A 17,253-nucleotide genomic window follows, 5' to 3' on the forward strand; every position below is an offset into this window, starting at 1 on the left:
GAGAAGGTCAATTCCTACAGTTAGTAAAGCAACCAAGCAGAAAAGAGACATCACATACATAACTGATGAACCCAACAAAGACTTGGGAGAGGATTTCTAAATGAAATAGAAACATATATTAAGCACAATCAAATTACAGAATTCACACAACTCTTGACAGGAAACAAAAAAATCTGCACCCTAAACCTCATGAAATCAACGGGACAACCACGTTCTATTGAGAACCGAAACAAAACAAATATAATATGAGGTACTTGTGCGCAACCAAGCGTGGGTAGTATATATTACACCTATGACAAATAACATAAATGTTACCCCGCCTGGCGAGTTCAAACTACACATGATTAATTTTGATCCAGCAAAACACTCCTCATTATCTCCCTCCCTAAATCAGCACCAAAAATACTCTACAGCCATCCCAATAGACTTAAAAGGCAACAGAGTGCAAACACCACTCTACGGGCGCCTTCGTGATCTAAACTAATTTTGAACTAAGAAACAAAATGGAAACTAATTAGGGGAAAAAAAATGCCGTACTTGCATTTGAAAGATTCCGAGGATTGAATCCATTTGCATCTCCATCTATTGTCCATGAAATTAGCTTCATCATTAAAATCAGCCGCCTAGGAATCAACCATTTCGTCCTGTATCTCATTGGGGGCAATAAGCCCAGGAATAGAAAGCATTCGTTGCCGGTCTCTCTCTCTCTGAGCAGCAGCCTCCTCTGCATAAAGATCTTTGTTGTCCTGCACAATCACAACATACCGTTTAACATCCATATTAGCCTCATCCCAGCAAAAGACTACGAGAATGGAAGATGCAACATTTAACATCAACATTAAAAACTAGTCAACGTAGATGAATATCTAATCTTCCTTGACTGAATGGGAAACTAATAATAAAATGCACATCTCTGTTAATTTGGGAGTCCAAACAACTGATGCTTCTGGTATCCTACCTGTGCTGAAAATTCTTTGGATTGCACTAGGAAGTCTCGGATGTGATTTTTAAAAGTGGGTATGTCAGCCGTTGATTCAAATAGTCCATTCACAAATTGAGCAACCTGTAAAAAAACCTTCAGGTAAGTGATATACCTAGAAAAAAAGAGACATAAACATAATAGTATTCATAGTTATATACCTCCGCCCCAGTCATATTCGGGAATGAAGTACTCAAAAGCTTTATTGTATATTCACGAACAAACATTCCATTATTAGGATATTGATAAGGAACAGCTGCAACATCCCATAAAGGCTCCTTCAACAGATTACTTCCCACCTGTAAACAGTAAATATGTAACTTTTAATTTATGTAAGCTTATGAATCAAGGAAAGAACTTGAAGGTATGACAAGATACATTACCAGGCTAAACAAATGTTGGAGAACCAAGACATGCAACTTGAACCCAGGCTTATGAAATGTATCAGTCAAGACAGCAAATATTTCTTGCTCAATTGTCAGAAAGTATGTACGGTAAAACTGATTGCAGAACTCTGAATTCTGTCAAATCAACCAAGACAGTGTGAGCTTAAATGGCATTACAACATGGCTAATGAAAAAATGCACGATATCACACCTGAAAGTTTCTCAGCATTTCCAACAACAGGTTCAGCCCAGTTTCAGCAATATTTCTTTCAGTGTGCCGAAACGCCCATATAATTGAATCCATGACAAGCTTCAGTTGCTGAAGTATACAAAAAATTTAATTATAACAGAAGCCAATCCTTCATAACCAGCTGACATAGACAGTAATGGCAGACAGACAAGTGCACATACCGGACTCGATAATCGAATCAATGCAGCAAAGCAGTGTGCAGCAATGGCACGAAGCAAAGAAAAGAACTTCAATCGATGCTCTGGGTAATCTTCAAAATTTTTGGTGATCATCTGCAAGGGCACAGAATAAAGATATGTAAGAAAACAACTAAGGTACAAATCGAATTTTCAAAATTTTAGCTGTCACTCCAGAGGTTCTTTGGCATCAGACCTCAGAGGATGCAACATAGACATAACACCAACACCAAGATGCTAAAATCCCTCTTCAGCAATGCATTATGGAGAAGGGGATGCCGAAAAAGGACTTGGTAAGAATACTAACATGTTTAGCCAAATCATATTTAATGAATTTAAGATTTAGCCATCACTCCAAACGCTATTTGGTATCAGAGGATATGCAAATAAACATATCACCAACAGATCTATCCTCTTCACCAATGCTTATGGAGAAAGGGATATCGAAAAAGAACTTGGATATATAGTAAAATGTTCAGCCAGAAATGTAGTGCGACTGTTATGGAAGTAGAAACCAAATTAACTGATTTATGCTACTTGATGATCACATCAACTCCAAAAAATGAACACATAATTTGATACGCTACTTCTAAAATTTTATACAGGATGGCACATGACCAGACTTTCAAATGTTTTGGCAAAAATACATACATACATTCATACAACATGTATATAGGGAGTAGACGCGTGTGGCATCTAAATGTGTGGCAGTATTATTGATATTGCTTCGAATATTAATAAAAAAATCACAATTGTTCAGGACCATTGCTGAATGGGCCACATTCTTACCTCCAATGTGCACTGGAAAACAGCTTCAAATATTCTTGGCACATCATCTATCATTGCACCCTTGTACCTAAAGGCAAGGGGTACAAATATAAGGCACTGGAAGACACTAAAGAAAACAAATAGCAAATTCTTTAGCCAGAAGAAAAATGCAGGCAGCAGCTTACTGGTCCTTTTAGTTGGCTGTGGTTTTTAGCAAGATACTATCATATCTAGTTGTAATCAAAGCAAAAAAGACAAGATAATGAAAGAAAGATAACATACTTATTTATGATAGTGGCAAAAAGTGACAAAACCTCCGACTCTCTAGCATCAGGCAAATTCCTGGCATAGTCACCTAGGACCGGATCCAACATGGGAGGCACAATTTGTTTTCCTATGTGTGGTTGGTCTTCTGCCTTGTCCAAGAATGTCTCAATCAACTTGAGAGTCTCCCTCTTCACCGACCTGTTGGAGGACTAAATCAAAACATGGTATTTGAGGTTTAATTGTTAAACTGAAAAGAAATTTGTACAAAAGGTCCCACCGAAGAAGTTTCACATAGGATGTTTTGGAAGCATAGGGACCCCCTTCTGCAATGTTACTAGATACAAGCTCACTGTACATCCTGTACAAAATAAATAGTGCCATGCATAACTATATTAGTTAAAAAGAAACCAAATTAAACATCCGAAAATCTTTCGACGCCTGAAAACATTGGTCATACCTGTACACATTAAGCATGTCCAGAAATATCATTGAGATCTGAGACAGGAAAAACGTTCCAAGGGAGCTCGCAACGCTAGTATTTGTCTGCAAATCAACAACAGAATCACACCCGGTACTCACAATCCTTTCAAAAGCAAAACAACAGACTAAAATATAATCAAAAGTGGCTACAGCCACAAGAACAATCACATTTTATATTGATATGACACAAAAGGATGAACAATCCTTGCAAAATAGAAGTAAAGGATTCACCAAGTACGTAAAGGAAAGAATAAAAGGTCGACATATATAAGGGGCCACTTTGGATGCAGTAAAGTTCACAGAAAGATGCTGCTACAAAAACAACAGCTCACCTAACAGAAACTGCACAATCTAACATAAACAAGTTCAACTGACAACAGAACAGTAAGAAAAAGAACAGAGAAAACAAGATACAATAAAGCTACATCAATAATATCTCCATGATCCATGATATGGTCGACTACAGAATACCTAAGTAACAAAATTTGAAAATCATACCTGTAATATATTAAGCACAGTCCGAATTACCTCCTGATCCTTCAGGAAATCAACACTTAGGCGTGCTTGCCCTATAATCTCGGCCCATTTCTGGTGAACAAGCTAATATAATAAGCAACAAGCTATTTTGAGCACTTGCAAGTAGTCATGCACATTGCACATATATCGAAATATACCTGATTTGGGAGACCCATCAATCTCTGTAGATATTCTTCTCTCTTCTTGGGATCAGACTCTGCTTGAATCATATGACCAACCTAAGATAACCAAAAGGCAATTGTTTATAACAAATTTTTATGTATAAGACCAACTCAAATGGTTGGGTTAAAACTCAAAATTTAGGTTTTAAACTTGCCCAAAGCTTCTCCAATCATTGGGCTAAAAAGGTTTTGGGTTGAAACTTATTTTTGGGCCAAATTGAGCCCAGAAAATGAACCAAGGTTAGTGGCTGGACTCAGCGCTGGGACCCAGATGTTGTCGGCTTGCGGAAAGACCAACTCCTATTTTTTTTTATGGGACAGCCCACGTGGTTGGACCATTGGTTCAATTTAAAAAAAATAAAAAATTCAAATCTATAAATACATTAAATCTAACTGTTGAAATCGAATATGAGCAAATCTATCGGTAAAAAGAAGATCAACCAACCCAAATTTTGGCTAAAACAATTAAAAGAAATTATTTAAATCAAAATTCATCCAAAGACTCTATAAGTATATGTATTTGTTCAAACATCGACACAAAATTCACTTTCGTCATACAGTTCTTCCTTTTTTTCTTTCTACCCACCTATGTGTTTGTGTTTAAGAATGGACTAGGTTGTGGTTTTCCATGTTCTTTCATGTGGTGCATATGTGTAAGAATGAGGTAGGTTTAGTGTTTTTTCATTATTTATCGGAATTTAAATATTTTAAGGTTAAAATGTTCAAAAAAACAAATTAGGAAAATCTACATATATTTTATTTTTAAAAAAGTTACCAAAAATAAATTAGCCTAAAATCATTCTTTAATAATTTCAGGCTAAAATTTTAAGACAAAACCACTGAAGGAGAAAAACTATTTTGGATTAGAACCTAAATTGTCTGGGCTAAATATTTAGGTTTTAACCCCAACCATTGGCATTGGTCTAACTATGTAGAAAAAGGAACATAAGAAAGACATACAGCTTCATAGAAAGTATGAATCTGGTGAGGTTGAAGATCGCCAACAGTACTCGGCAGGCTTGTCAGGAGTTCAGAAACAAATGGTTCATTTTCTCCAACCTAAAAATCACAGAAGCAGTCAATTAGAAAACAATCTCAACATCTATGACAAGGACGATTCTAATGCCAACTTATAAGAGAAAACACCTGTACAATAACAAATTTACGCTTGCACTTTTGAACAATTTTCAAGAATGTGTCGCAGGCCATGTCCTGAAACAAATGCAACAACAGTTATAGAAGACTGATATTAATAAAACATGTGCATATAACTGAACACCCAGGACCAAACCAGACCACCCCAATAAAAAAGATAGTCCCAGATTATCATAAATACTTAAATAACACTAGCAATAAAAAACTTTGCAACAGTTAACATGTACATTTTAAGTTTAAAATTTTAAAAGCAACCTTAAACATGATTATAAAAAAATCACCTGAACTCCAGGATGCGTTTCATGCATAAACTCAAACAACTTATTCACAACAGTCTTTAAGAACTTCCAATGAGCTCTTAAGAACCTTGGGTACTGTCCGACAACATACCTGAAAACCAAGCAAAGCTTCACTTTATTATACTATAAAAATACAGGTCATTGAAACCTATTGGTAATACATTTAGGCAAGTGAAACCTTTAGCTTAAGCTGAAAAAAACTGGTAGGACCACAAATACTTACATGATGTTGCTTGCAATAACTGCTTTATTATCTTTCCCCTTTATGATTTCACACAAGTTCAGCAGGTCGCGAATGACCATCACCAAAAATCTATTTTCCTGCGAAGAGCAAAGGGTAAGAAGCATCAAACCACATTTTGAGACAATAACGGTATAAAAAGCCTAAGACATAATGAAATCATCATAAAAAAAAAAATTTTAAATTTAAAAAATCCTTCAGTCAATTCTTCAAATAATAAAAATGATTAAAGACAAAGCATACCTGTTCTTCCATCATGGAACCAGATATAGACCCTATTGCCCAGCATAATGTGTTTAAGTTGTTCCATGCCCAATCCTCACCAGTCAGTTGTTTGTTTAATTTCTTTAGCATCTGTTTCCAAATGTCAGTGGAAAGAGAAATATTAGATAGAAATACAAAATAGGAAAAATTAGTCCCCACAACAGAGATTATACTAAAAGGAATATTCTCGGTGCATGATGAGTTATAGATCACATATGAAAGATGATTATTTCAAATTATATGAAAAATTATCTAGGCAAGATAACATAATGCTAAAAGCATCATCTTGCAGGGTTATGCGTCAAAGGAATCAGCAAGTAGAATGAAGCATGGTTATTGTTTAATTTTACTTCAAAGAAAAACTACCCTTTACCTGCTTCTCGGTGTCGTCGTGGTCAAGGTGTGACAAATATATCAGTGTCTCCCTCATGATCTGCAAGATCATGAACAATAACAATATCAGAACAAAATATGAAAAAACTGAAGGGAGAAAACCATAAATAATTCAATAATTTTCTATTATTCAGACAAAGAAGCATATCATAGAAACTGAGTTTGTGCCAAAATCAAATCATATCAAATACACTAAGCTAAAACGCCCACTATATCACACCGACTCAAAATGACAGGAACACCCCTACAATGTTTTGACAATGACACCTCCAATTCTTTAGAATCCCCCACCTTGTCAACAAATTTTATATTATTTCTTCATATACAGAAATGCCAAATAAACTTCATCTAGAAGAGACTAGCACCCATATTTTCATTACAAGAAAAGATTAACATGAACTTGATAGCTTAGAAAGTTATAAATATATCAGCTATACAAGATTTATCACCTTATATTGAACTAGAACATCATTGTCCTTCAAGGTCTCACGAACAATGTTCCCGTTCTCATCTTCAACAATGAGAACCTCTTCTGGCTTAGCCATACGACAGATCATGAGCAACCTCAACTTTGACATAATACCAACATATATTTGCCGCCTTTGCAAAAGTTGTGAGCCAAGGCCATCAACCATACTAGGAAGCAAATTCATCTGCATATCGATGTATGACACAGGTTATTCTTGCAATGGAATTAAAAGGAAATCTACAAAGTACAACATAAAAAATAAAAAAAAAAGGACAAATTTGCAAGTGAACTAGAATACACTAATGTAGGTATAAAACGGAAACTCAAAGCAACAAATAGTATACATATGGAAGTATTCGAATACCTGCAACCCCATCATATTGGCAGATACTGCAGGGTTATCCAGATTATGATTTGCCTCAAACAGTTCCAAAACCAAGGCATTCCAATAGTCTAAGCAAACCTGATTGAAACAACGAAGTCCAAGTCAAATCTTAAAATCATCTGTTCAAGGAGGGGGGAGAGAGAGAGAGAGAGAGAGAACAAGTCACAATTAATCATACCTTAAAAACTTCGGTGTCATCCACATAGGAGATGTTTACAAGATATTCAAGACCCATCAGCAATGCAGCTATAGTCTCTGGTGTGGTTTCAAGAACACGAATATGCGACTGCAAAAATATAAGTAGACAATCAGCAATGTCTTCACTCCTCAACAGATGCTTAAGGATTAATATAAAGCTCGTGAAGGCAAGGCAGTACATCAACATATTCATCTGAAAGAGAAGAAACTTGCCTTGTAAAACGAAGTGAGAAACAGTGCCAAGTTCTGAATGAATGCCTAACAAAACAACACCATAAGAAACTAGTTCAATACACAAACACGAACAATAGGGAAGCCCACAATCATTAGATAAATTGTACCTGTTCCTCGCCAGATCCATTTGCATAAGCTTCAGGGATGTTTGTGGTGGATGGGAGAATAGTCTAATTGTTTCATTAAAAAAATTCAAAAGCATTAAGGAAAGAATAAGAAAATGATGAAAGTCAAATTATATTGCAAGAGTAAACGAATCAGAAAATTTGCCCAAGGATATGTCCATTAAAATTATGCACAATTTATGTGAGTAAACATACTCCAGCAATCCTTATGCCTTTATAGTTTTCAATTATTGGTCCTTTTCTTCAAAACATTAGAAATCTAATAAAAAGGGAACTATTATTGGCACCCCAAAAATCCAATTGTGCACTCCCCATAAGAGTATTTTTCTTTCTAAACATAGAAAGTTTGGAGTCCAAAATTAGATTTTGGGAGTGCCAATAACAATTCCCTATAAAATGATTAAAAATTGAATGCTTCTTTAAGTACTTTAAACCCATAAACTAGATACTAAATTATAAATCAGCAAACCAAGTTAATAAACTTGCCACTTTCATATTTGGCTGAAACTTTAACCATTTTTTTTACAATAAACTTATCAAATTAGACGTGTGTTTCTTAAATGTATTTTTCTCATTCCATGTATTCATAACTACACATTAAACACTGAATGTGGAGCTAAAACTAGGTGTAAGAACTAAGAATACAAAAGAAAACTGATATATTTTCACACCTGTAACTGCACCATGAATATATTGTACATCTTAACATATTGTGCATTATAGAATTCACCGAAACTAAGTGCTGCAACCTGAAAACCAAAATAGCAGATATAAATACTAAATAATTGGAAGCAGCAATATCACACGATCTCCTCGTTGCTTTTTGCATACGTGCAACAAACACATAATTGCTTAATAGAAATGGAACAACAATGTACCTCCGTTAGACATTGAAGGGCAAGATTCCGATATAAAGGCATGGGAAAAAACTTCAGAAGGGTTTCAAGCTGTAAAATACAGACACAATATAGAAAGATAAGGATAAATCATTTGGAAGGGTAATCAAGAACCACACAACAGTGTTATACGCACCAAAGGGGACTCGAAAATATATCCCAGGGGAATCCATGAAAGGAAAGCATGCAGTGTGGATAATGTTGCACGTATCAGCTCGGTTCGTTGAGAGGCTGATAGTACATATAAGCACAACTCATGAATGAGTTGAAACTCACTGCAAAAATGAAAAAAGAATATCAAACACAATAGAGAGTAAATAAACACATTAAACACACCCAATAAATCGACAAGTAAAAGTATGGCATGTCAGAAACAGAATAAATTGACACCCCCACCCAATTAAGAACAAAGATACCAAATTGAGCAGCCAATTACCTGTTCAATGATTGTTTAAGCTCTTTAATCTTTAACTGTGTCATTTCCCCCCTTGAGAAATCAAAAACCTCTTCACTTAGGAGCTGAACGTAACACATTTAAGCAATTAGTACCGACCCAATGAAGCCATAATCAATTGGATTTCAATCTTTAACATTCAACATTAAAAACACTTACCTTCAATATGGCCATACAATTCTCGCAAATGGTTTCACTAGTTTTAGCTGCTGATACAAGATCTGGAATAAAGCTTCGCCATTTAGTGGGCCAATCATGCTTCAAAATCTGTAAATGGAGTAATGTCGATATATTACATCACAAACATATCCAAAGCAAGCAATTACAGATTTGAATATAACAAGTAAATTTCAGAAACTATCAAATAGAAAAAGACAACAGACAAACGGGAAAGAAAACAAAGTGCTTGATACAACAAACTAACCAAAAAAAATCAACAAATGCAATAATCCTAATGGGAGAGAAACAAGGAAATACCTGAACGAGTATAATATTGAGTTTGCTGACATAAAGTCTTTCCATTCGAAAAGAGGCCTCATTACTTGATAGCTTCACAATAGGAACCAAAGGTAAGAAAGGAAATTTACTACATGACTATCTAAACAAGCAAAACTTGCAATCCTCATATATTTACTGCCTGATTCATACCTGTACAATGACATCAGAAATATAATTTTTCATTCCGTCTCGCTGTTCAACAGGCAATGCATTCCACCTATACTTGATAACCCCTTCTAGGACCTGAATGTGGATGCAAAGAAAACCCTCATAATATCAGCACCTTAAAATACGAACAGAAAGATTTATACAGGTTGTAATGAAAACCTGTATAGAATTTTTTCCAAAGCACCAAACCATGAGAAAGCTAATGAACATGCAACAAGATTAGATGGTATAAGCATTATGTAGACTTTATCTGATGCCTTGTTTAACAAAAAAAAAACAAAATCTACACCTAAGCAGTCAACTTGATTATTATTGTTGTTGTTGTACCCACATAAAGGCATTCTATTTTTGGCTATTTTTGAAAGGCCCGTCTGAAGCCTGCTTCAGCCTTGCTGCCCTACTGCAAGGACCATCTGGGCATCTGACAGTGGCCTTGTTAGACAAAAAGTAAATGCACTGGTCATAGATTGTTATGCAACACAACTGACCTGCAGGGCAAAGAACTTGGTGTTTAGGTTCTTTGCGCTCTGTAAAATGTGCACAACTTGGAGCCACATATCGGGATTGTTTTGCAAGTCCCTCAATATCTGGTCTGCAGCTGTCCTCTGTATTGTCAACACATGGAGCAAAATTACTCTTAGAACATAAAATACTTGGAGAACTAAGGGCCACAAAATTACAAGTTAAGCATATAATTTACCAACACCTCCGTTATTCAAATACCATATGAATACTAATAATGAGGCTACAAGTGAATCCATAAAGCATTACTCATTTTATTTGTTAATCGTTTTGGTAAGGGAAGCTGAAATGTTTTCGTAAACCTAGTTCGTCTAAACAAAGAGAAATCCTGGTATTAAGTATTCAATAAACATTGCAATGCATTCATATTTTTTCGAACAGAAAATGTACTGCAGTCACAAAATAACCAGTTCACCATCATTACTCAATCACGGTATGTTTAGTTCCGGAAGTGTTGAGGATGAAAGATTGATTATTCCAAATTTTACACTGAAACCGATTACCAATGCAACCATTAAAATATCTCTCTTCCAAACCCACGGAACCAAACAACCCAAAAATAGGCAGATAGCTAATGTCCAGTAATCCATCAAACGCTCAAACGTAAAAACTCCGCCAAATGAAGGTTTTCAAGTGTTAAACCCTAGGGCTGAGAGCTTCAATTTCCCCTCAACCTCTAAGAACCCAAACAGAAAGCTTAAACCCTCGGGCACAAAAACCCCGATTGCAGTAGCAAATTGGGCACACTTGGTCGGAAAACAAACAGAAAGTAAAGAGAGAAAGAAGCAGCAATCGCTCACCTCCTCCTTAGATCCGGTGCCGTAGAAGGCGACGACGGTGGCATCGAGCAAGCCAACGTCAATCGGCTGGCTCAAGTCCCTTAGCTTCTCAGCCGCCATAGCCACTGAGTGAGCAAGAGAGAAAGATAGGAAGGACGATCGTAGAGACCCAAACCGATAAACCCTAGAGGGCGATAGCTGGTGTGGAGACGACGAAACACAGACACCTGAAACCACCCAAACCCTAGGAGAGAGAAGGAAAGAGAATAGTGCCGAGGAAGCAGCGAAAGGGTGTGTGGGTATTTATTTATAAATTAATTAGAGGAAAGAGGAGAGAGAGAGAGAGAGAGAAGGGGGAGGGAAATAAAGACAGCTTGAAAATGAAGCAGTAGAGAGAGAAGTAGAATGACGAGGAGCGTACGAGAGCCAGAGAGCGAGAGAGCGGGCGACTGATCGAGCGAGTAGCGAGTTGGGTTGCGTTTGTAATTGTAGAGTAGAATAGGGTGGGGGGTTTTGAATTTTGGGTTTCTCTTCTTGTTTTTTTGGGTTTTGTTTGTGTGTGCGCGGGTGTATAAATGTTGTTGGTGCGTGCGTGACCAAAAGTAAAAGTTCGTTTGAGGGGGCCTAAGAATATGGTGAATATAACAAATTCTTGTGATTGGCTTTCGTTTCAGGTTATTCGTCCGCTCACGACTCACAAAAAACGAACCTCTGATATTTGATATTGGAGTCCAACAAAATGGATTTGAATTTTTAATACAGTTGCTTTTTTTAGGATAGCTCTAAAAAAGAGAATGATAAACGTTAAGTCGTGTAGAATAAGATCAAATACAAGAGTCTTCATACTTTTTAAAAAATGTTTTACGGTTAACGTGATCAAGATTTTCTTACTTAAGTTTTTCTCATGAAAAAATGGGGATATGACACCTAAATGTATGTGTGTTAGCAGACAAGTGACGTGTCACATAAGTTTCTACCCATAACGAGAAAAAGAAGATGGAGCCAAATACAGGTATAGATTTATATATACTAAGGGTTGATTTGGTATTACTGTGCTTTGAAAAAAAACTGTTTCTGCTGTGCTGTGAGAATAAGCGGCTGTGAAATAAAGCTGTAGAATGTTTAGTAAATTTTTTTGTAAAAATGCTTTTGAAAAAAAAAACAGTATTATAGTGTTTAGTAAACTTTTATATAAAACAGATGTGAAAAAAACTGATTTTTCAAAGTTGGGTTTTGCAGCTTCTTGTTTTTTGCTTTTTTCACCCAAAATTGTGAAAAAAATTGAAGCTGAATGTTTACCAAACACAAAAAAACTCCCAACTTTTGTTTATACTATCTTTTTTCAGAATCACTTTAATACCAAACCAGGCCTAAGCGCGTCACTGTGTTTGTAACTGATAACATAACACATAATCATGTAAGAAATTATACATAACGATGTAATATTGTAATTTTTTGTTCGCTTATTTATCAAATAATATTTTTATTATAGCGGATGAATTTAAAAATACAATAAAAAGTAAAGGGTGGGGCCGGTGTGCGTGACCGTGACGCTATAGTTGAAGCTGCCCGTGTTGTCACTCTGTGATCGGCCCACTCATTTTTTAATTGGGTTTGAACTTCTTTTTACAGGGTGGAAAGAAGGAATTTTCTTTTTGTTTTTTTCTTTTTACAATTTCTGTTTGAAGGTTGGAAGGGATATCTGATCTGGGTTAAGCCTCGAGAATCTGCTCGAATATTATTAGATCCGAGTTGGCACCGATTGCCGGCACTTTAACTCGGGCTGACACTTTTGGGCTTTTGAAAGTAGTGATTTATTACTTGGGCTTCATGAGATTTTAGCCCGATTGTCAGCTACGACTTGTGTTCTTAAAATTACGGGCCTGTTTGAGATTGGAGTGAATCGCTTTCTACTTCTACCAGTGAACATGATTTTCTAGCCACGTCGAAAACTTGAAGATGCCTATGACTTGTACAAGCACTATTTATATAAGCACTTATTAACATGTTTAAACACGTTTATAATACCATCTTACAAAACCAGCGTGTTCGATTCAAACTTCAACCTCAGAACGTTGTCAAACTGAACTGTGTCTGTACTTAAAAAGAATAAACGAAATGAGAAAATATTGTGCCGAATTTGGGGCCCAAACCCAAATACGTGTGCATGTAATGCACTTCCCTACCAGCCCTTCTCACAATAAGTAGTTAAGGGAAGAATGACAGTTAAAGGGAGGAAGATCAGACGAAGTATACGGTATGTGTTTTTGTCTTTTTTGGCCATTTTCAAAGACCTGGGGGAAAAGTCAATGGCCAATCTTAGACAAACAGGGGAAAAAATTCTTACATTGTTGGTATTGAAAGTCCGATAACATTTCTGCTCTGCTGAAGGAAAACGAAACCCAACAAGGAAAGGAGCAAGAAAGAAGCAACGAAATCCGAAACGAAACGGAGAGTTTCGAGTTAGAGAAGAAGCCATGAATCTGTTTAGGTTGGCTGGAGACGTAACCCACTTGTTCAGCATATTGGTCCTGTTCCTTAAGATCCGCTCCACCAAATCTTGTGCAGGTATCAAAATGTTCAAATGTATATTTTAGCTGAGAGTTAGTGATTGGCATTTAGCATGCATTGTGTTGTGTGTCTTGTCCGCTGTGAATGAAGTAATGAAACTTGGACTAAAGATATGTACTGCTGAAACTTGTAATCCCCAATTGATCGATTCTCGTTTCTTAAACATTTGTGCTTTCAGAATTAGAAGGGTGACTCGCTACTTCGTTACTCATTTGAAATGTTCAATTCTCTTTGTGATTGTTTTAATTAGTGCTAATTTGCAAATGTTTTGATTAATTAATTTTTAACATCGTTCATTCATGATGCTTATTCAGTTGCAATGGAGGATCCGTTAGCTTGAAAGTTTGAACTTCTTCATATGCTGATGGACATATAGCTTTTCAATACTAATTTGATAGAGGAAAGAAGGTTTATCAGTTTCAAACACTCGTGGAACATTGATGTCAAAACTCAACTTTCTTAATTTTCTGAATTCCTTTGTAATCCTTTAAGTTATCACAAGCGGCCTCGGTCTTAGTTGGAGTAGGGTTAGGATATTTAAACTCTTCTTTCTTTCTCTAGGCGATGTGGGATTTCAACAGATTATAGGTCGTTTGCAGAGCTAATTATTCCCATGCCTCTATAGAAATGGAATGTTCGATCTGTTCCATGCCTCTCTTAAGTCTAATACTAGTTCACTTGCACCAGGAATTTCACTCAAAACTCAAGAACTCTATGCGTTGGTCTTTCTTACTCGATACCTTGACTTGATCGTCAAGTATTACTCAGTGTATAACACTCTGGGGAAGCTCATATTTATCGGAACTTCTTTTGCCACGGTCTGGCACATGAGGTACCATAAAGTAGTGAAGCAAACCTACAACAAGGATCAAGATACTTTCAGACATTACTATCTCATACTTTTATCCTTGGGGCTGGCTCTTCTGATTCCGCGCGCTTTTACTGTAATTGAGGTACATTGCATTTATCTTGCCCTTTCTTTTGCCTTAAGGTACCACTTTTGTACGATGATGCTCCTTTTTACACCCGTCTGATTAGAGCTTGATCTATTGTAATAGGTTCTGTGGGCATTTTCAATATATCTTGAAGCTGTGGCAATCTTACCACAGTTGGTATTACTGCAGAGGTCAAGAAACATTGACAACTTAACTGGAAATTACGTTTTCCTTCTCGGGTATGTTCCAACTCCGCCGAGTCATCAATGCATTTGCTCATTATTCTTGGATTTCTGCTCATGTGATTATCTGTGGTGTTATTTTTGTTTGGTAACATTGTGCAGTGCTTATCGTTCTTTATATCTTGTCAACTGGATTTACCGTTTCTTCACAGACCTCCACAGAGTTCGCTGGATACGTAAGTTCTCTTTGTATATAGCTTGCACTTAATAATCATTTAGTGCATTTTCAGCCAGAGTGATATAACTAATTTGTTGTAAAATGCCCAACGCACAGCTTGGATTTCAGGCCTAGTTCAGACTGCTCTTTATGCTGATTTTTTCTACTACTATATCAAGAGGTAACTTTACTCAACTCTCACGTCTCCCCATAAGAGTAGTTTGTATCATACTGTGCGTCGAAACAAGAAATATGAATACGGAGCAATGGCTTTGGTCTTGTAACATATTTCCATACGCTGTGGTGTAACAAATTATGACACTAATTCGATGTTGACACAAATTATGATACCGAATCATCAACTTTGGTAGATGTTGTTGTATCCTAATAACAAGCTGGTCTGCTTTTCTTCAGCTGGAAGGAACACGAGGAGCTTAAGCTTCCCGCTTGACGTGGATCATGCTGCATGTGTAGTTTCCACCCCACCGGAAGGCAACAGAAGAGGAATGTATTATGCATACGTACTTGAGGACATACAGAGCCGAAAGTTAACCATTGCTGTCACTGTTGGGGGATTTTCTCCACATTAATCGATTAGATTCTGATAAGATCTTGTTAATTATTTACTAATTTAATGAACCACTCTCACCTTATCGTAAATAAAGTAGATTTTTATTTGGTTGTCAATTTTGGAATGTGTATTATATTTCTCAGTATATATGTATAATATAACAATGTTGAAACATATACGTCAGTTACGATATATCAGATCTCTATCAACATATTATATACCTCCATATTTCAAGCAAGAAACCAAGAGGGAACAAGTGTATTCTGGTCACTCTAAACCATTGACCTCCGAATTAAAAAACCAGCGATTCAAATTCAATGCCGCGTTAAAGGAAGGAGCGCAGAAGGAGGGCAGGTTGATTTTGTTAAACACATGAGATTGATGTTCCCTCAAAGTTGTTCTATAAACCAAAATTTTAGGTAGGAGCTGATCAGAATTGGGAATGAGCTAATCCCAAGTCAAGTTATAAGTCTTACAAATTACAACCACGTTGCTGTTGAGAATAAGTTGAGGAAGGGAAGATAATTAAGATGGAAGGGATGCGCAAACTCTGTTGGTTTACTTTAGCTTTCCCTTCATTGTTTTTGTTGGCAGCATTATCAGAAGCCGACGCCAAGCCCGTTTCCAGAAAGGAAAAGTATCATGTTCTGTGGTCGAATACTGGTCTGCGAGTTCCCAAGGATCATGTTCTTTTATCCTACCATATCCAAGACGATTCTCAGTGGGAAAAAGTGAACTTGAGGTATGTGTAAACAACGAAGTTTCTACTAATAGCTGCAACACCACTAAAACTGGAGCAGCACTATTTATGTTGCGCTTTGGTCCTGCCACCCACAACACTACCTCTGAGACCGAGTACTTGACTGCCACACCGCATGCAATCTCCGACACTGCAAACAAGTTCACAATCATACGCATGGGTTGTTGCAATTCTTCCACTCCCAAAGGGGAGGGCAATGTTAAGTCTCTGGTGCCTGAGGCAGTGAGTACTGGAAACATAACTGTTGCGGCTACTTTTATTTTCTGGTTTGTTACGGGATTGGGTGCCACAGCATCCAAGTCCAGGCTGATCTGTCCTCCGTTGACAGTAACAAACATCACCAGCACGCGACAGAACGTGTACTTCCAATACACGCTCCCGTACATGGATGCATCTGATGAGAGTATCAATGTCATGTCGGAAAAAGAAGGGATTTTGCATATACTTATAAGTAGTTGGGTTACTTCTAATATTGTCAAGTGGTTTTATGACGGAACTTCAACTTTTTTTATAGTAGCAGAGCAGGGTTGTCCCGCGTTTGAAGTCCAGTGGGCACACGTGCTCTATGTCACCCAATTTAGGTTGTTTACTTGCTAAGCTTAAAAATACGTCACACATAAGAAGGCGTGTTGAGAGTATGTTGCCTGACTTGTGTTGTCCATATGTTAGCCTTCAAAAGAGTATCGGTAAGAGTAACAGTCGCTCATGGTTTGAAATCTCAACTACAACCAATACTCTGTACAAAGTCGAAGATTTAAGTGGCTTTTCATTGTCAACCAAAACCCAGGAATATATTTGCCATAGGAAAACTGGTACAGGTTACATCCCAGTTCCACACATCAGTGTCTTTCCGATAAAGCTCACTTTAGGTACGTAATCCTCTCTACTCTTTAGTGTTTATTACTTGATAATTGCTATGCTCCCTGTAAATTA

At 36.8% G+C, this 17,253-nt stretch overlaps 2 protein-coding genes and 1 pseudogene across 2 annotated transcripts; 2 read left to right on the forward strand and 1 right to left on the reverse strand.

The window, feature by feature from the left end:
* Positions 1-93: 93 nt before the first annotated feature.
* On the reverse strand, positions 94-11,570 carry LOC126628723 (protein EXPORTIN 1A-like). Its single transcript, XM_050298506.1, has 32 exons — positions 11,106-11,570; positions 10,272-10,388; positions 9,766-9,858; positions 9,595-9,666; positions 9,277-9,384; positions 9,100-9,182; positions 8,800-8,938; positions 8,646-8,714; positions 8,439-8,516; positions 7,750-7,812; positions 7,622-7,666; positions 7,389-7,496; positions 7,190-7,288; positions 6,806-7,009; positions 6,337-6,396; positions 5,943-6,053; positions 5,682-5,779; positions 5,441-5,549; positions 5,151-5,216; positions 4,965-5,063; positions 3,981-4,061; positions 3,805-3,894; positions 3,284-3,369; positions 3,104-3,184; positions 2,842-3,024; positions 2,581-2,647; positions 1,777-1,887; positions 1,577-1,684; positions 1,363-1,500; positions 1,141-1,278; positions 959-1,063; positions 94-746 (listed from the first exon to the last, which is right to left on the reverse strand). Exons 1-32 carry the CDS (start codon positions 11,202-11,204, stop codon positions 624-626), a joined length of 3,231 nt encoding a protein of 1,076 aa, XP_050154463.1. The 5' UTR covers positions 11,205-11,570; the 3' UTR covers positions 94-623.
* A 1,804-nt stretch (positions 11,571-13,374) lies between these two features.
* Positions 13,375-15,780, forward strand: LOC126628237 (ER lumen protein-retaining receptor-like). The gene is made up of 6 exons (XM_050297849.1): positions 13,375-13,652; positions 14,343-14,608; positions 14,714-14,829; positions 14,935-15,008; positions 15,107-15,170; positions 15,404-15,780. The coding sequence occupies exons 1-6, from the start codon at positions 13,562-13,564 to the stop codon at positions 15,438-15,440; spliced, it is 648 nt and encodes a 215-aa protein (XP_050153806.1). The 5' UTR covers positions 13,375-13,561; the 3' UTR covers positions 15,441-15,780.
* A 518-nt stretch (positions 15,781-16,298) lies between these two features.
* Positions 16,299-17,253, forward strand: part of LOC126628235 (wall-associated receptor kinase 5-like) — a 28,530-nt pseudogene continuing 27,575 nt past the window's right edge.

Source organism: Malus sylvestris, chromosome 7, assembly GCF_916048215.2.
Source record: "Malus sylvestris chromosome 7, drMalSylv7.2, whole genome shotgun sequence".
Classification (NCBI taxonomy): Eukaryota; Viridiplantae; Streptophyta; class Magnoliopsida; order Rosales; family Rosaceae; genus Malus; species Malus sylvestris.